The 20,059-nt window shown below is 48.5% G+C and overlaps 1 protein-coding gene across 2 annotated transcripts in view; it reads left to right on the top strand.

Moving 5' to 3' along the window:
* Positions 1 to 664: 664 nt before the first annotated feature.
* xrcc6 (X-ray repair cross complementing 6) overlaps positions 665 to 20,059 on the top strand; it is a 33,959-nt gene continuing 14,564 nt past the window's right edge. For both annotated transcript variants that reach the window (XM_033013553.1, XM_033013551.1), the window contains exons 1-8: positions 665 to 785; positions 5,666 to 5,792; positions 6,877 to 6,989; positions 9,549 to 9,687; positions 10,249 to 10,503; positions 13,774 to 13,957; positions 16,286 to 16,472; positions 17,652 to 17,820. In XM_033013553.1, the coding sequence (XP_032869444.1) occupies positions 5,723 to 5,792; positions 6,877 to 6,989; positions 9,549 to 9,687; positions 10,249 to 10,503; positions 13,774 to 13,957; positions 16,286 to 16,472; positions 17,652 to 17,820 (1,117 nt within the window). In that variant the 5' untranslated portion in view covers positions 665 to 785; positions 5,666 to 5,722. The remainder of the gene's footprint in view (positions 786 to 5,665; positions 5,793 to 6,876; positions 6,990 to 9,548; positions 9,688 to 10,248; positions 10,504 to 13,773; positions 13,958 to 16,285; positions 16,473 to 17,651; positions 17,821 to 20,059) is intronic.

The raw sequence follows: 20,059 nt of genomic DNA, 5'->3' as shown, positions 1-20,059 counted from the left end.
GGTGCAGGCTCGAAGGGCCGAATGGCCGAATGGCCTACTCCTGCACCTATTTTCTATGTTTATATGATCTATCTTTCCCTCCTAACCCCATTCTCCTGCCTTCTCCCCATAACCCCTGACACCCCTGTGGGCAAGTTGGGCAAAGGGGCTGTTCCTACGCTGTACGCCACAGGGGGCGCTGTGACCTCCTCCCCTCCACAGTGGGTGCTGTGACCTCTCCTCCACAGGGGGCGCTGTGACCTCTCCTCCACAGGGGGCGCTGCGACCACCCCTCCACAGGGGGCGCTGTGACCTCCCCTCCACAGGGGGCGCTGTGACCACATTGGTGCGCTGTGACCTCCCCTCCACAGGGGGCGTTGTGACCTCTATAATCTTTGGTTGTGATCTCCCTCCACAGGGGGACGCTGCGACCTCACTTCTACATGGGGCGCTGTGACCTCCCCTCCACAGGGGGCGCTGCGACCTCACTTCTACATGGGGCGCTGTGACCTCTCCTCCACAGGGGGCGCTGTGACCTCCCCTCCACAGGGGGCGCTGTGACCTCACTTCTACAGGGTGCGCTGTGACCTCTCCTCCACAGGGGGCGCTGTGACCTCTCCTCCACAGGGGGCGCTGTGACCTCACTTCTACATGGGGCGCTGTGACCTCTCCTCCACAGGGGGCGCTGCGGCGAGGGGGAGCCGCGGGCTGTGGGCGGAGTTGTTGCGCCGGGAGACGGTCGGTCGGACAGAGACGGACAGAGACGGACAGAGACGGTCGGCGGCTTCTCTACGGACCGGGATCAGGTACCTCAGGCGGCGGGGTTGCGAGGGCCTCTGGGCGGCAGCTTCATTCCCGGCCGGGCCCGCTCTTAAAGGGACCGCGTCCCCCCAGGGACGGGCCCTTCGGCCCACTAGCCCCGTGCTCAACACCATTGCCCGGAGAAGGGTCTCGACCCGAAACGTCACCCATTCCATCCCGGCCCGCTGAGTTACTCCAGCTTTTTGTGTCCACCTCCAGCTAAACTCATGTTCTGCTCAAATTTCCAGACGCCCTTCACCAACTTATTTACTGGATATTCACACAGAGGGTGGTGGGTGTATGGAACAAGCTAACAGAGGAGGTTAGACAGGTTAGAAACAGTTAGACAGGTACATGGATAGGACAGGTTTGGAGGGATAAGGGCCAAACGCAGGCAGGTGGGACTAGTGTAGCTGGGACATATTGGCCAGTGTGGGCAAGTTGGGCCGAAGGGCCTGTTTCCACACTGTATCACTCCATGACCTTGTCTTGTGGTCATCACTCTGGAAGAGTCCACCAGGAACTATACCGAAAGTATCCTACACCCACACGGACAATTTTTACATTTACCGAGCCAATTAACCTACAAAACCTGTTGTAGGAAGGAACTGCAGATGCCGGTTTAAACCAAAGATGGACACAAAATGCTGGAGTAACTCAGCGGGTACAGGCAGCATCTCTAGAGGGAAGGAATGGGTGACGTTTCAAGTCGAGACCCTTCTTCAGACTTGTGCCGACTTATACATGCAGATTTTTTAGTCCCTCAATACTCAAGAGGGTCAAGAGTGTCTGAAGAAGGGTCTCAACCTGAAACAACACCTATTCTTTCTCTCCAGAGATGTCCCGTTGAGTTACTCCAGCTTTGTATTTCTATCATCGATGTTTTATTCTCGTATGTCCCAGATAGAACAATGAAATTCTTACTTTCATTGGCAGGCAGTGAAGAAACCGAATGGCATGTTGGCCTTTATAACAAGAGGAATCGAATATAGGAGCAAAGAGGTCCTTCTGCAGTTGTACAGAGCCCTAGTGAGACCACACCTGGAGTATTGTGTGCAGTTTTGGTCCCCTAATTTGAGGAAGGACATTTTTGCTATTGAGGGAGTGCAGCGTAGGTTTACAAGGTTAATTCCCGGGATGGCGGACTGTCATGCTGAGAGAATGGAGCAGCTGGGCTTGTACACTGGAGTTTAGAAGGATGAGTGGGGATGTCAACAGGGCTTGGACACGCTAGAGGCAGGAAACATGTTCCCGATGTTGTTGGAGTCCAGAACCAGGGGCCACAGTTTAAGAATAATGAGTAATCCATTTATAACGGAGATGAGGAAACACTTTTTCTCACAGAGAGTGGTGAATCTGTGGAATTCTATGCCTCAGAGGGCGGTGAAGGCAGGCTCTCTGGATGCTTTCAAGAGAGAGCTAGATAGGGCTCTTAAAAATAGCGGAGTCGGGATATGGGGAGAAGGCAGGAACAGGGTACTGATTGGGGATGATCAGCCATGATCACATTGAATGGCGGTGCTGGCTCGAAGGGCCAAATGGCTTACGCCTGCACCTATTGTCTATTGTCTATTGTACTTGCAGCAGCACAGCAGAATATGTAAACATAATACACTGCACAATATAATAAATGAGAGAAAAAGTTCAGTGTGCTTACACACAGACACACACAAGATAGACACAAAAAGCTGGAGTAACTCAACAGGTCAGGCATCTCAAAATGTCATCTATTCCTTCTCTCCAGAGATGCTGTCTGACCCGCTGAGTTACTCCAGCTTTTTGTGTCATCTTCGGTTTAAACCAGCATCTGTAGTTGTTTCCTACACACATATATACACGCACACATGGTCACATACACATAAAACAAACCATAATAGTGCAAAAAGGCAAAACTAATGCCCCCAAGTCTATGTAGTTCACATCCCTCCATTCTCAGTCTATCCATATGCCTATCTAAAAACCTCTTAATACACCACTACCATATCTGTGTTCACACCACCACCCCTGGCAGCATGTACCAGGGTCCCACTACTTTGTGTTTAAAAAAAAACTTGTCCCGCACATCTCCACTAAACTTTGCTCCTCTCACCTTAAAGCTGTTTAGTTTAGAGATGAGATACAGCACGGAAACAGGCCTTTCGGCCCACCGAGTCCGTGCAGACCAGTGATCCCCACACATTAACATTATCCGACACACACAAGGGACGATTTACAATTTTTACCAAAGTCAATTATCCTACAAACCTGTACACCTTTGGAGTGTGGGAAGAAACCAAAGAAAATCCACTCGGGTCACAGGGAGAATGGACAAACTCCGTACAGATAGCACCCAGAGTCAGGATCAAACCCAGGTCTCTGGCGCTGTGAGGCAGCAACTCTACCGCTGCACCACCGTGTCTCTGTAAATTGACCCTAGTATGCAGGTCATGCAGCTAGAATGTATTTCAAGAGGACTAAAATACAAAAACAGGGATGTGATGCCGAGGCTCTCTAAGGCGCTGGCCAGGCCACATATGGAGTATTGTGAGCAATTTTGGACACCATATCTGAGGAAGGATGTGCTGGCTCTGGAGAGCATCCAGAGGAGGTTTACGAGAATGATCCCAGGAATGAGTAGGTTAACAAATGATGAGCGTTTGATGGCACTGGGCCTGTACTCGCTGGAGTTTAGGAGGATGAAGGGGTACCTCATTGAAACTTACCGAATAGTGAAATGCCTGGATAAATGAGAAGCTGATGCGACTTCCCATGCAACTACAGGAGATGCAACACCTGTCCCGTTACTTCTCCCCTCAACTATGACCAGGGACCCCCAACAGTCCTTTCAGGTGAGGCAGAGGTTCACTTGCACCTCCTCCAACCTCATCTACTGTATCAGTTGTTCAAAATATGGACTCTTATACATCGGCGAGACCAAACATAGACCGGGCGATCGTTTCGCTGAACACCTTCGCTCAGTCTGCCTGGACCTACGTGATCTCCCGGTTGCTAAACACTTTAATTCTCCTTCCCATTCCCACTCAGACCTTTCTGTCCTAGGCCTCCTCCATTGTCAGAGTGAGGATAAATGCAAATTGGAGGAACAGCATCTCATATTGTGCTTGGGCAGCTTACAGCCCAGTGGTATGAATATTGATTTCTCTAACTTCAAGTAACCCCTGCATTCCCCCTCTCTCCATCCCTCCCCCACCCAAGTCACACCAGCTTCCCGTTCTCACCCAACAAACAGCTAACTGTTTCCTTTGTCATCGTTACTTTTTGCATATCTTTCATTCATTTGGTCTATATCACTCTACATCATCATCTATGTGTCTCATTTCCCTTTCCCTGCTCTAGTCTGAAGAAGGGTCTCGATCCGAAACGTCACCTATTCCTTCTCTCCAGAGATGCTGCCCGTCCCGCTGAGTTACTCCAGCATTTTGTGTCTATCTTGGGTTTAAACCAGCATCTGCCGTTCCTTCCTACACAAGGGTTCTTGAATCTGGTTTGGCCTACATGTGACTCCTGATCACCAACTTCTCACTGCCTCCTCACTGGGACAACTAGGCATGCAGTTGTCAGTGGCAGTGACTCCCATATCTTGCCGATAGTGGCAGCAGGGGGCAGACTGCTCTAGACACTCCAGATGTATTCTAATCACGGCGGCACAGCGGTAGAGTTGCTGCCTTACAGCGAATGCAGCGCCGGAGACCTGGGTTCGATCCCGACTACGGGTGCTGTCTGTACGGAGTTTATACGTTCGCCGCGTGACCTGCATGGGTTTTCTCCGAGATCTTCGGTTTCCTCCCACACTCCAAAGACGTACATGTTTGTAGATTAATTGGCTTGGTGTATGTGTAAGTTGTCCCTCGTGGGTGTAGGATAGTGTTAATGTGAGGGATTGCCGGTCAGTGCAGACCTGGTGGGCCGAAGGGCCTGTTTCTGCGCTGTATCTCTAAACTAAACTAAATCCACTCTTTTGTACAGCTCCAGCTTAACTTCAACACTTCAACCTTGATGTTTTATGTACTTGGACCCTGGGGTGAGGACAGCAGGGGATGGCAGGGGTGCAGGGGATGTAAGAACAGCAGGGACGACAGGGATGCAGGGAGGGCGGGACCGGAGGAACCGTGGGAATGTAGAGGAGAAGCAAATGGGGTAATGTAAAATCTCACCTTTCTTGGATGAGCTGTTATCGTCAAGGGAAGTTGCCCTCCGCATTACCCCTGTCGTCCCCGTTCCGCCCCCCCCCCCCCCCCCACACACACACACACACACACACACACACACACCCACACACACACACACACACACACACACACACACACACACACACAGTTAAGGAACTGCAGGTGCTGGTTTAAATCGAAGATAGACACAAAATGCTGAAGTAACTCAGCGGGATAGGCAGAGAAGAGAAGGAATGGGTGATGTTTCAGGTCAAGAACCTTCGTCATTCTAATTCGCTGAGTTATTCCATCATTGTGTGTCTATCTTTAATTACTAACTTACTTCTCTATCAGACACCGTGGTATTGTATTACCCTTGTCATTATTTAATTCTATGGACTAAATGATGCATCTCATTACATCTGCAACCAAAGCAAATTGTCGAGCTGGCTAAATTGGAGCCCTTCTTCCCCAGACGTTATTGTTTCCTCACTCCAACATCTCGTTACCTCTCCACTGTCTCTCTACTGTTAGCCCAGTGCTTCCTACATTTTCTTTGACCTCCGTCCCCTTTGATCTCTCGTTTTCACACCTTACCCTTCCATATCTCTGTGTCTCCCTCCCCCCTGACTCAGTCTGAAGAAGGGTCTCGACCCGAAACGTAACCCATTCCTCTCTCCGGAGATGCTGCCCGTCCCGCTGAGTTACTCCAGCATTGTGTGCCTATTCCTCCACAGATACTGGTGTATTGTGCCTCTACCCGACAGCACAGCGGGCAGCTCCTCTACAGCAGCATGTCGGACTGGCGCTCGCACTACCACAATGACGATGAGGAAGATCAGGATGATGCCGAGGACAATGAAGGTACAGCAGCAGCACATCACTGCACTTTCACACGGCCCCTTGGTGAAAGACAATAGACAATAGGTGCAGGAGTAGGCCATTCGGCCCTTCAAGCCAGCACCGCCATTCAATGTGATCATGGCAACTGCACATGGGAACGCGGAACGCACAGGGAATACGCCTAATGCATGGTACACACTGGTCTAGTTTAGTTTACTTCAGAGGTACTGCGTGGAAACAGACCCTTCGGCCCACCGAGTCCGTGCCGACCAGCAATCCCCGCAAACTAACACTATCCTACACACACCAGGGACAATTTACACATACACCAAGCCAATTAACCTACAATCCTGTACGTCTTTGGAGTGTGGGAGGAAACCGCAGATCTCAGAGAAAACCCACGCAGGTCACGGGGAGAAGGTACAAACACCATACAAACAGCACCCACAGTTGGGATCAAACTCTGGTCTCCGGAGCTGCAAGCGCTGTAAGGTAGCAACACTACCGATGCGTCACTGTGCCGCTCTGCTGTGCTGTAGTCAATGATGGTATCACTAGCACACAACACTTGTCATGTGTTCAGGTGGCGTTTTGGATCGGGACCCTTCGTCGGACTGTCCTATCCAGAGATGCTGCCAGACCCGCTGAGTTACTCCGATATTTTGTGTCTTCCCTTGGTGTAAACCAGCCTCTGCCGTTCCTGTGAAGGAAGGAGTTCCTGTGAAGGGTCCCGACCAGAAACGCCAACCAACCGTTTTCTCCAGAGATGCTGCCTGACCCGCTGAGTAACTCCAGCACTTTGTATCCATCTTCTCTGCTTGTTATTACATTATAGATTGTGATGTAATCAGAGGGTGGTGAATCTGTGGAATTCATTGCCACAGACTGTTGTGGAGGCCAAGTCAATGGATATTTTTAAGGCAGAGATAGATAGATTCTTGATTAGTACGGGTGTCAGGAGTTAGGAGTAGAATGCAGGAGAAAGGGGTTGAGGGAAAAGATTGATCAGCCATGATTGAATGACGGAGTAGACTTGATGAGCCGAATGGCCTAATTCTGCTCCTATCACATGAACTTATGAATTATGTGTTTGTTCTTCTTTCAGAGGAATTTAAGTTCGCAGGAAGGGACAGCTTAATCTTCCTCATTGATGCCTCGGAATGCATGTTTGAAGTGGACAGTGAAACGGGCATTTCACCGTTTAACCTGACGTTACAGGTAAGAAGCATGTTCGCTATAATCCACTTGCCCCCTGAAGCCATTGCCTTAAACTCTGGCAGATACAGAACCACTAATGCAGGGGTTGGCAATAAAACACTTGACTCTTGCAACCTTATTCTGCATAGGGGCCGGGATGCATGTCTGTGAGGGGATGGCGGGCCACATCTATCACGTGTACACATGGATCCCACCCCCATCCCGCCACAAGTGGCAGGCATAAAATCACGTGTTCACAGAAGGTAGAATGCTGGAGAAACTCAGCGGCTGAGCCAGCCTCATGCAAGCCTTGCATGTCCCGCCCGCTGAGTTTCTTCAGCATTTTTGTCTACCTTCGATTTTTCCAGCATCCGCAGTTCTTTCTTATACATGTTCACAGAAGGTGCGCGGCCGTGCAAGCAGCTTTGCGCAGGTTGCGGTACAGCCAGAGCTCGGCCGCTGCTCAGGGCGCATGGCGGGCCGGATGATTACGGGGGAAAAACTCCACCTGCGGGCTTGATGATTTCAGGTTACGGGCCTCATTCGGCCCGGGGGCCGTAGGTTGTTTTCGTCACATGCTCTGACAACAGAACCATTAATTTCCTCCTTGCAGCAGTGTTACAGGTCTGTAAACACAATACGCATAGATAATATATAATAAAACAAAAATTCAATAAACTAATAACCCAAAAACGGGTGTAATAAAAGCTCGACATGCTTCAATCTTCCTCACCAAGGAAGCACGATGACGCAGCAGTAGATCTGCTTTACAGCACCAGAGACCCGGGTTCGATCCTGACTACGGGTGCTTGTCTTCACGTAGTTTGTACGTTCTCCACGTGACCAGCGTGGGTTTACTCCGACACCTTCGGTTTTCTCCCACACTCCAAAGGCTTGCAGGTTTGTAGGTTAATTGGCATGGTGTATGTGTAAATTGTCCCCTGTGTGTGTAAGATAATGTTAGCGTGCGGGGATCGCTGATCGGTGCGGAAACGGTGTTTCCTGTTTCCGCGCTGTGTCTCTAAAACCTAAGAAGAACCCAAAGCAGTGGCATTGATGGACTTTCTTTATGATTGGCATCAATGTGCTGGGCACGCCAGGCGCATCTTCACAGGTGGGCACGCCCAGGAACTGGAGGTTGTGGCATTTGATCTAGTGACCGATCTCGCTCAGGGACAGTTGTAGGGTGTGTGAATTGCACACTGATACTGGGTGGAGGATGCTGCTTTGCAAAGTCTTGACTGGAAACTATTAGAAAGTGAAAATGTTTCATTCTTTCACCTTGATTCGCACAGAGTTTAACGCCAGGAAAACTGCACCAAAGTGGGCATGAGGACTGACGGACTATTACCTCTGTCCTCTTGATGCCCACAGATTGGGCTAGGCAGTGAAGATAGACACAATAGGCTGGACAGGGAGCATCTCTAGAGAGAAGGAATTCCTTCTCTCCAGAGATGCTCCCTGTCCCGCTGAGTTACTCCAGCATTTTGTGCCTATCTTCAATGTAAACCAGCATCTGTAGTTCCTTCCTACACATTGGGCTAGACAGTGTTTGTTAGCAAAATGGTTACATTACTTGACCATTGATCCAAGTCTGAACTCATAAAGGCATCCGAGTTCCAATCCCACTTCGGAAGCTGGGAAATTTACACGTGTTATTATATTGATCTTGCTTTAAATGAAAATAGCAGCAATAACCATGACACCATGATGAGATTTCTGTCAAATCAATCCCGTTACTAATGTCACCACTGGGTCTGGCCTGTATGTGACTCCAAACCAACAGCTTTTTAAAACGGACTCAAATGGATCATAAGTGTGGCACAGTGACGCTGTGGTAGAGCTGCTGCCTTACAACGCCAGAGACCCGGGTTTGAACCTGACCACGGGTGCTGTCTGTATAGAGTTTGTACCTTCTCCCCGTGACCATGTGGGTTTTCTCCGGGTGCTGCGGTTTTCTCCCACATTCCAAAGATGTGCAGGTTAGGTGGCTTCTGTAAATTGTGTAGGATAGAACTAGTGTACGGGTGATGGTTGCTCGGCACGGGCTCGTTGTATCTCTAAACTAAACTAAACTAATATGTTCATAAGTTCTAGGAACTGAATTAGGCCATTTGGCCCATCGTCTTTAAGAATAAGGAGTAAGCCATTTAGAACGGAGACAAGGAAACACTTGCAGAGAGTGGTGAGTCTGTGGAATTCTCTGCCTCAGAGGTGGAGGCAGGGTCTCTGGATGCTTTCAAGAGAGAGCTAGGTAGGGCACTTAAAGATAGTGGAGTCAGGGGATATGGGGAGAAGGCAGGAACGGGGTACTGATTGGGGATGATCAACCATGATCACATTGAATGGCGGTGCTGGCTCGAAGGGCCAAATGGCCTACTCCTGCACCTATTGTCTATTCAATGATGGCTGCCATTCAATGATGGCTGATATATCAATCTCTCTCAACTCCATTCTCCTGCCTTCTCTCCATAACACTCCCCAGCCATTTGAGATGACGGGATGGATGGGCAATGTATGGTATTGTTGATTAGTGGTGGCACTGTTGATGATTGCCGTGATTGTCCTGTTTGCTCGCAGTGTGTCCACAAGGTGTACACCAGCAAAATCATCAGCAGCGACCGTGACCTCCTGGCTGTTGTCTTCTTTGGCACTCAAAAGCACAAGAACTCTGTGGACTTCAAGCACATCTATGTCCTCCATGACCTGGACACTCCAGGTAGGTTCACCTGCCAGATCCATGCAACTCCAGGTATGGCACCGACCAGCGATCCCCGCACACTTACACTATCCTAAACACACTAGGGACAATTTACATTTACACCAAGCCAATTTACCTGCAAACCTGTACGTCTTTGGAGTGTGGGAGGAAACCAAAGATCTCGGAGAAAACCCACGCAGGTCACGGGGAGGACATACAAACTCCGTACAGACAGCACCCATAGTCAGCATTGAACCTGGAACCTGGGTGCCGGGAACGCGCTGCCAGGGGTGGTGGTGGAGGCAGATATGATAGTGGTATGAAGAGGCGTTCAGGTAGAGTTATGCATCACGTGTAGGCAGATAAGATCAGCATCTGTATTTCCTTCCTACACACTCAGTCTGGGTCGTTCTCACTCAGGGGACTCTCAGTCTGAAGATGGGTCTCGACCCGAAACGTCACCTAGAGATGCTGCCTGACCCGCTGAGTTGCTGCAGCACCTAGTGTCTATCTTCAGTGTAAACCAGCATCTGCGGTTCCTTCCTACACAGTATCAAGAGTCTGTCTGTCTGGAAATAGGTGCGAAGCGAGTGCTGGAATTGGATGGGTATGAAGGAGAGAAGGGGAACAAGATGTTCAAGGAGGACCTGGGCCACAGCCGGGACGTCTCGGTGGGAGAGGCGCTGTGGGCCTGTTCCAACCTCTTCAGCGACGTCAAGCTCAAGCTGAGCCACAAGCGCATCATGCTGTTCACCAACGACGACGACCCTCACGCTAACGACAGCTCCAAGGCTCGCATGGCCAGAACCAAGGCCAGTGACCTCCGTGAGACAGGTGGGTGACTGCTGCGTGGAAGGAATAATATCTGTATGACACTGTCTGCCACCACTACAACAGTAACACCACGCCCTGTTCAGTCTAGCACACTGCACAGTATTACACTGTATCATTCATAGAAACATAGAAAATAGGTGCAGGAGTAGGCAATTTGGCTCATCAAGCCAGCACCGCCATTCAATATGATCATGGCTGATCATCCAAAATCAGTACCCTGTTCCTGCTTTCTCACCATATCCCTTGATTCAGTTAGCCCTAAGAGCTAAATCTAACTTAGAAACATAGAAAATAGGTGCAGGAGGAGGCCATTCAGCCCTTCGAGCCAGCACCGCCATTCATTGCGATCATAGCTGATCGTACCCAATCATTAACCCGTGCCTGCCTTCTCCCCATATCCCTTGATTCCACTAGCCCCTAGAGCTCTATCTAACTCTGTCTTAAATCCATCCAGTGATTTGGCCTCCACTGCCCTCTGTGGCAGGGAATTCCACAAATTCACAACTCTCTGGGTGAAAAAGTTTTTTCTCACCTCAGTCTTAAATGGCCTCCCCTTTATTCTAAGACTGTGGCTTCTGGACTCGCCCAACATTGGGAACATTTTTGCTGCATCAAGCTTGTCCAGTCCTTTTATAATTGTATATGTTTCTATAAGATCCCCCCCTCATCCTAAACTCCAGTGAATACAAGCCTATTCTTTTCAATCTTTCCTCATGTGACAGTCCCGCCATCCCATGGATCAATCTCGTGAACCTACGCTGCACTGCCTCAATCACAAGGATGTCCTTCCTCAAATTAGGAGACCAAAACTGTACGCAATACTCCAGATGTGGTCTCACCAGGGCCCTATACAACTGCAGAAGAACCTCTTTACTCCTATACTGAAATCCTCTTGTTATGAAGGCCAACATTCAATTAGCTTTCTTCACTGCCTGCTGTACCTGCACGTCAACTTTCAGTGACCGGTGTACAAGGACACCCAGGTCTCGCTGTACTTCCCCCTTACCTAACCTAATCCCATTAAGATAATAATCTGCCCCCTAAAGTCCAGAAGATTAGTCAAGCATGATTTACCTTTCATACTGCTATCCAAATGCCCCATTATTACCTCTAATAATTGACTCCAGCATCTTTCCCACCACCGGTCAGGTTAACTGGTCTGTAATTCCCCGTTTTCTCTCTCGCTCCTTTCTTGAAAAGTGGGATAACATTAGCTATCCTCCAATCCACAAGAACTGATCCTGAATCTATTGAACATTGGGAAATGATCACCAATGCGTCCACTGAGGACTCTGGGATGCAGACCATCAGGCCCAGGGGATTTATCATCCTTCAGTCCCGTTAGCTTACCCAATACTATTTCTCGCCTAATGAAAATTTCTTTCAGTTCCTCGACCCCCTTAAATCCTCTATCCTCCAGTACTTCTGGGAGATTGTTTGTGTCTTCCTTAGTGAATACAGATCCGAAGTACCTGTTCAACTCTTCTGCCATTTCCTTGTTGCCCATAATAATTTCACCCGTGTCTGCCTTCAAGGGACCCACATTTGACTTTGCTACTCTTTTTCCCTTAATATATCTAAATAAGCTTTTACTGTCCTTCTTTATATTCCTGGCCAGCTTCCCTTCGTACTTCATCTTTTCAGCCCGTATTGCCCGTTTTGTTTCCTTCTGTTGTTCTATGAAAGTTTCCCAATCCTCTGGCATCCGGCTACTCTTTGCTGTGTTATACATCTTTTCTTTTAGTTTTATTCTATCCCTAACTTCTCTTGTTAGCCACAGTTGCCTCCTAATCCCCTTAGAATCTTTCTTTCTTTTTGGAATTAAATGATCCTGTGTCTTCCGGATTATGCCCAGAAATTCCTGCCATTGCTGTTCCACTATCATTCCTGCTAGTATCCCTTTCCAGGCTACCTTGGCCAGCTCCTGTCTCATTCATAATCCCCTTTGTACAGCTGTATCATTGCCACTTCCGATTTAACCTTCTCCTTCTCAAATTGCAGATTAAAACTAATCATATTATGATCACTACCTCCAAGCGGTTCCTTTACCTCGAGTTCTCGTATCTAATTTGGTTCATTGGACAACATTAAAACCAGAATTGCCTTTCTCTCTGGTTGACTCCATTACAAGCTGCTCTAAGAATCCATCTCGGAGGCATTCTACAAACTCTCTTTCTTAGGGTCCTGAACCAACCTGATTTTCCCAGTCTACCTGCATATTGAAATCCCCCATCACCACAATGGCATTACCTTTGTTACATGCCAGTTTTAACTCCTGCTGCAACTTACACCCTACATCCGGGCTGCTATTTGGAGGTCTATAGATAACACCAATTAGTGTCTTCTTGTCTTTACAATTCCTCAACTCAATCCACAGTGACTCTACCTCGTCAGACCCTATGTCTTCCCTCGCAAGGGACTGAATTCCATTCCTCACCAGCAGTGCTACCCCCCCTCCTCTGCCCACCTGCCTGTCCTTTCTATAGGATGTATAACCCTGAATATTAAGTTCCCAGACCCGATCCTCCTGCAGCCACGTCTCGGTAATCCCCAGGTAATGCCATATCTACCAACGTCTATTTGAGCCTCAAGCTCATCTACTTTACTTCTTATACTTTGCGCATTCAAATACAGTACTTTTAATTCCTTACTCATCTCACCATTCTCTTGAACTCTTGAACTCTCTTGAAAACATCCAGTGAATAGTCCTCCACTGCCTTCATTGGCAGGAAATTCCACAGATTCACAACTCTCTGGGTGAGAAGGTTTTTCCTCATCTCAGTTCCAAATTCATGCAAAATCACTGCTAAATATTCCAAGAAAGCAGAAATCAAGCTTGCTTGGAGAGAGGGATGAGGAAGGAATTCCCTCAATTATCACTTAGTTTAGTTTAGTTTCGAGATACAGTGCGGAAGCAGGCCCTTCAGCCCACCGTGTCCGCACCAACCAGCAATCCCCACACATTAACACTATCCTACACACACTAGGGACAGTTTTACATTTATGCCAAGCCAATTAACCTACAAACCTGTACGTCTTTGGAGTGTGGGAGGAAACCAAAGATCTGGGAGAAAACCCACGCGGTCACGGAGAGAACGTACAAACTCCGTACAGACAACCCCCGTAATCGGGATCGAACCCGGATCTCCGACGCTGTAAGGCAGCAACTCTACCGCTGTACCACCGTGCCGCCTTTAGCGATAAAGCTGTACTGCTTGTGGTAGCCTGTGGCTGGCGTGTTGACGATGGATTGCCCGTGTCGTTGTTTAGGTATCATCCTCGACCTATTGAACCTGAGGAGGTCGGGTGGGTTTGACACGTCTCGCTTCTACCGTGACATTGTGAGCCAGTCGGCGGGTGAAGATGGGGGCATGCAGTTCAAGGAATCGGCCAAACTGGATGACCTGCTTCGGAAAGTCTGGGCCAAGGACTACAAGAAAAGAGCGGTCACCAGGTCAGCCATCATGGTCTGATGTTCCCCTGGCTCCTAAAGCGCCTGCACTTCCTGATACCTCTTCCTCTTTACGATGAACCGTGACAGACTTGTCTAAGATCATAAGTCTCTAGGAGCAGAATTAGGCTTTTCGGCCCCTCGAGTCAACTATGCATTAGTGGTTTTGTATCTGCCAGAGTTAAAGGCGATGGCTTCGGGGGGGGTGGATTATATTGAGCATGCGTCTTTCCTGTATTGTTATGTCAAACGGTTAAATGTCCGTTTCGCAGTTCCCTTCAAACATGCATGTCCTTCCTCCTCCCAAGAAGAACAAACACATAATTCATGTGATAAGAGCAGAATTAGGCCATTCAGCTCATTAATGCCCCTGTCCCACTTAGGAAACCTGAACGGAAACCTTTGGAGACTTTGTGCCCCACCCAAGGTTTCCGTGCGGTTCCCAGAGGTTTTTGTCAGTCTCCCTAATGGTCGAAAGTGGTTTCCGTTTCTATGTTCAGGCGATTATTTCAAAAAATTCAAAACCGGCCGCGACTAAAAATAGGTTGCGATGTTAGTTGAAGGTGGTTGCCGGAGGTTGCAGGTAGTGGAAGGTAAGACCTCCCCGGTGGAATAAAACTGGGTGAAAAAAAGGTCTTACCCCCCACTACCTGCAACCTCCGGCAACCACCTTCAAATAGCATCGCAACCGGCGTTGACTAAAAAATTACCGATATTTAAAACGGCAACCTATTTTTAGTCGCGGCCAGTTTTGAATTTTTTGAAATAATCGCCGGAACATAGAAGAAGCGGAAACCACTTTCGTCCATTATGGAGACTGACAAAAACCTCCGGGAACCGCACAGAAACCTTGGGTGGGGCGCAAAGTCTCCAGAGGTTTCCGTTCAGGTTTCCTAAGTGGGACAGGGGCATAAGTCTACTCTACCATTCATTCACGGCTGATCTATCTCTCCCTCTCAACCTCATTCTCCTGCCTTCTCCCTGTAACCCTTGATACCCGTACGAATGAAGAATCTGTCAATCTCTGCCTTAAAAATATCCATTGACTTGACCTCCACAGCCGTCTGTGGCAATGAGTTCCACAGATTCAGAAATCTCCTCTCATCTCCTTTCTAAAGGTACGTCCTTTTATTCTGAGGTTGTGCCGTCTGGTCCTAGACTCCCCCGCTAGTGGAAATATCCTCCCCGCATTCACTCTATCCAGACCTTTCACTATTTCAGTATCCTGACAGGACACTAGTGAGACCACACCTGGAGTATTGTGTGCAGTTTTGGTCTCCCAATTTGATGAAGGACATTCTTGCTATTGTGGGAGTGCAGCGTAGGTTCACAGGGTTAATTCCCGGGATGGCGGGACTGTCATATGTTGATAGAATGGAACGGCTGGGCTTGTATACTCTGGAATTTAGAAGGAGGAGAGGGGATCTTATTGAAACATATAAGATTATTAAGGTTTTGGACACGCTAGAGGCAAGAAACATGTTCCTGATGTTGGGGGAGTCCAGAACCAGGAGCCACAGTTTAAGAATAAGAGGTAAACCATTTAGAATGGAGATGTGGAAAAACTTTTTCACACAGAGAGTTGTGAGTCTGTGGAATTCTCTGCCTGAGGAGGCCAGACAGAGCTAGACAGAGCTCTTAAAGATAACGGAGTCATGGGATATGGGGAGAAGGCAGGAAGGGGGGTATTGATTATGGATGATCAACCATGATCACGTTGAATGGCGGTGCTGGCTTTAGGGGCCGAATGGCCTACTCCTGCACCTATTGTCTAAAGGGAGAGGTTGAGTAGTCCGGGATTCTATTCCTTGGAGCGCCAGAGGATGAGGGGTGATCTTATTGAGGTGTATAAAATCATGAGAGAAATAGATTGGGTAGATGCACAGAGTCTCTTGCCCCGAGTAGGTGAATCGAGGACCAGAGGACATCGGTTTAAGGTGAAGAGGAAAAGATTTAAGAGAAATCTGAGGGGTAACTTGTTCACACAAAGGGTTGTGGGTGTGTGGAACAAACTACCAGAGGAGGTAGTTGAGGCAGGGACTATCCCAACATATAAGAAACTGTTAGACAGGTATAAGGATAAGACAGGTTTGGAGGGATATGGACCAAATGCGGGCAGGTGGGACTAGTGTAGCTGGGACAAGTTAGCCGGTGTGGGCGTTGGATCGAAGGGCCTGTTTTCATGATGTATCACGCTATGACTGCTGTCAGTATTTTCAGCCCGACAGCATGAGGCAGTGCATGTTCCCCGCGTGTGATCCATGCCTCGGGCTCCCCGCTGCAGCAGCAGTTAGTGACGGTGCTGACGTGTGCTGTTCTCCCTTGTCCCAGGCTGAACCTGAAGCTGGGAGGAGGTGTGGAACTGTCGGTCGGCGTGTACAACCTCATCCACAGTGCCAGAAAACCGGCTGCAGTCCGCCTCTATCGAGAGACCAACGAGCCCATCAAAACTAAAACCCGCTGGTTTAACGGCGAGACCGGCAGCCTGCTGCTGCCCAGTGACACCAAAAAGGCCCAGGTAATGAACCCACACTTCCTACATTGCTCACAGGAGGCCAATCAGCCCGTTGAGTCTAGGCAGAGCCTCTAACTCTCATTAGACTTTCGAGATCCAGGACCAACGTACACTAGCACTGTCTTATACACTAGGGATAATTTACTGAAGCCAATTAACCAACAATGGGAGGTTAGACTGAGAACCTCAGCTCCCTGTTCAGATGCCTGTGTCCCATGCCACATTGAGCAAAGAACTGGAAGACGTTCTTGGTTAAAATAGAAAATGGTGGAGGCTCTGAGCAGGTTAGGTAGCATCTGTGGATTCCTGGTCTCACAACATTCCCATCCATCCTCCCCCACTCTCTCCACAATTTCAATCCAACTTGGTTTCTATCTTATTTAAGAAGGAACTGCAGATGCTGGAAAATCGAAGGTAGACAAAAATGCTGGAGAAACTCAGCGGGTGAGGCAGCATCTATAGAGCGCAGGAAATAGGCTAGTGAGGTCAAGAAATGGTAGGGAAGTGTCGGAAATGGTCCAGGTGTATTTGAGTGCCAGATGGAAGATAGTGGTGAAGTGGATGAAGTCAGTGAGTTGCGTGTGGGTGTAGCAGGTAGCACCAATGCAATCGTCGATGTAGCGGAGGTAGAGGTCGGGGATGGGGCCCTGGTACGTCTCGAACAAGGATTGTTCGACGTACCCTACAAAGAGTCTGAAGAAGGGTTTCGACCCGAAACGTTGCCTATTTCCTTTGCTCCATAGATGCTGCCTCACCCGCTGAGTTTCCCCAGCATTTTTGTCTACCTTTGGTTTCGATCTTTCCCAGTTCTGACAAAGGGTTTATCAATTTGACATCTTTGGGATGTGGGAGGAAACCGGAGTCCTAAAGTGTGGACCTCTCTCAAAACCTCTTGTCCCTTCAAGCTGTGGGGTTGAAAGCTACAACCTCAACCTGCCCTGATGCTGCTCTTATGCAGCTCATCAAATGTTGTTGCATGGACAGGTATACGGAGAGGAATAGGCATAAAGTGCTGGAGTAACTGAAGCAGCATGTCTGGAGAAAATGGATGGGTCGGGAACTTCTTCACGTTTCGAGGGATATTGACTAAACGCACGGCCTTGCTGTATGACTAAGACTTATTTGGGATTGTTAATGTGAGGCCACAGAGATTGAAGCCTGCTCTTGTGCTTTGGAAACCAGGTGTATGGACAAAGACAGATTGTTTTGGAGAAGGAAGAAACTGAAGAGCTGAAGAGGTTTGATAATCCGAGCTTGGTCCTCATTGGCTTCAAGCCATTGTGTCTGTTGAAGAAGCACCATCACATCAGGCCCTCGCAGTTCGTTTACCCGGAGGAGGAGTTCATAACAGGTAACCCACACCTCCAGTCACTGCCAGTTGTACAGGGCACTTGCTTTTACGAGGCTTTTGGATATGGAGAGATTCAGATTATGTGCAGGCATATAAGAGTTGATCTAGGCATCATGTTCGGCATGGATGTTGCGGGCCGAAGGGCCTGTTCCTGTGCTGTACAGTTCTGTGTTTATCACCAGTTGCACACAGGGCCCCAACAAAGGCACAGTGGCGCAGCTGGTAGAGCTGCTGTCTCACAGCGCCAGAGACCCGGGTTCCATCCTGTCTTTGTGGAGTCTGCAAGTTGTTCCTGTGGCCCCGTGGGTTGACTCCACATGTGTATCACGTGTCCTGAATAAATGCTGGTCATGCAGCATGGCCAAACTCGTCCAGGCCGACCAAGGTGCCCTAACTCCAGGTGCTCTAGTTTCCTCCCACATCCCATAGATATGTAGTTAATTGGCCTGTGTAAAATCAATCACCCCTCGTGTGAAGGGAGTGAATGCAACAGAACTATTGTGAATCGATGGTCGGCATGGACTTGGTGGGTGGAAGGGCCTGTTTCATGTTGTATCTTTCAACCAATCAATCAATAAAAAGGTAAATCACTGGCCATTTCTCTCAGACTCAGTCTTCAACATTGCACCTGGTCTGTTGATGAGTCAGATGACCTAGTGTTTAAGAAGGAACTGCAGATGCTGGAAAATTGAAGGTGGACAAAAGTGCTGGATAAACTCAGCGGGTGCAGCAGCATCTATGGAGCAAAGGAAATAGGCAACGTTTCGGGCAAAATTGACTTCGCTCCATAGATGCTGCTGCACCCGCTGAGTTTATCCAGCACTTTTGTCTACAGTCAGATGATGTAAGCTTATACCCCCTAGATGTTCCAGAATGAGAGGGACTTTTGAGTGGAATGTACAAGATCCTAATAGTCCTTTCAGGTAAGGCAGAGGTTCACTTGCACCTCCTCCAAACGCATCTAGTCTATCCATTGTTCAAGATGTGGACTCTTATGCATCGGCTAGACCAAACGCAGACTGGACGATCGTTTCGCTGAACACCTTTGCTCAGTCCGCCTGGACCTACCTGATCTCCCAGTTGCTAAACACTTTAATTCCCCTTCCCATTCCAACACTGAGCTTTCTGTCCTAGGCCTCCTCCATGGTCAGAGTGAGGCTAAATGCAAATTGGAGGAACAGTATCAAATATTCCGCGTGGGCAGCTTACAGCCCAGTTATATGATGTTGATTTCTCTAACTTCAAGTAACCCCTGCATTCCCTCTCTCTCCATCCCTCCCCCACCCACGTCACACCAGCTTTCATTCTCACAGAGCTACAACTAACAATGTCCTGTTTCCTTTATCATTGTTACTTTTTTGCATATCTTTCATTAATTTTTTCTATATCACTCTAAATCATTGTCTTTATCTCTTGTTTCCCTTTCCCACGAATTTCAGTCTGATGAAGGGTCTTGACCCGAAAGGTTACCCATTCCCTCTATCCAGAGATGCTGCCTGTCCCACTGAGTTACTCCAGCATTGTGTGTCTATCTTTGGTTTAAACCAGCATCTGCAGTTCCTTCCTACTCATCCTAAAAGTCTTGACCAGAGTGGATGTGGAGAGGACGATTCCTATTGTGGGGAAAACCAAGAAATAAGTCAGAGATGAGGAAAATTTGTCTCAAAGTGTCTTTTGAATTCTCTTTGTCAATGGTTAGTGTTTTGAGTAATTTTAAGAAATACACGAGTATTCGATAAGGATAGGGGTGAAATATTAATGGAAACTGTGGTTCCCACAGACAGCTGTGGAGGATGGGTATCGGGTTATGGGGAGAAGGCAGGAGAATGGGGTTAGGGAGAGACAGATCAGCCATGATTGAATGGCAGAGTAGACATGATGGCCAAATGGCCTAATTCTACCCTTATCACTGTGGTAGGATCTTGATTAGTACAAACGTTGGGTTATGGGGGGAAGGCAGGAGAATGGGGTTGAGAGGGCAAAATAGATCAGCCACCAAAACAAGACTGAGCATTCACTTTTTGTGTGCCTTGCCCCTCATGATCTTGTACACCTCAATAAAGTTACCCCTCAGTCTCTCACCCGCCAATGAAATAAAGGCCCAGCCCATCCAACTTCTTCCTATAACTTAACGTCTGCGAGTGCAGGTAATATCAGAGATAGACACAAAAAGCTGGAGTAACTCAGCGGGACAGGGAGCATCTCTGGAGAGAAGGAATGGGTGACGTTTCAGGGTCGA

This window comes from Amblyraja radiata, chromosome 38 (assembly GCF_010909765.2).
Source record: "Amblyraja radiata isolate CabotCenter1 chromosome 38, sAmbRad1.1.pri, whole genome shotgun sequence".
Classification (NCBI taxonomy): Eukaryota; Metazoa; Chordata; class Chondrichthyes; order Rajiformes; family Rajidae; genus Amblyraja; species Amblyraja radiata.
The sequence above is the reverse complement of the archived record's forward strand: the minus strand, read 5'-3'. Positions and strand labels throughout refer to the sequence as shown.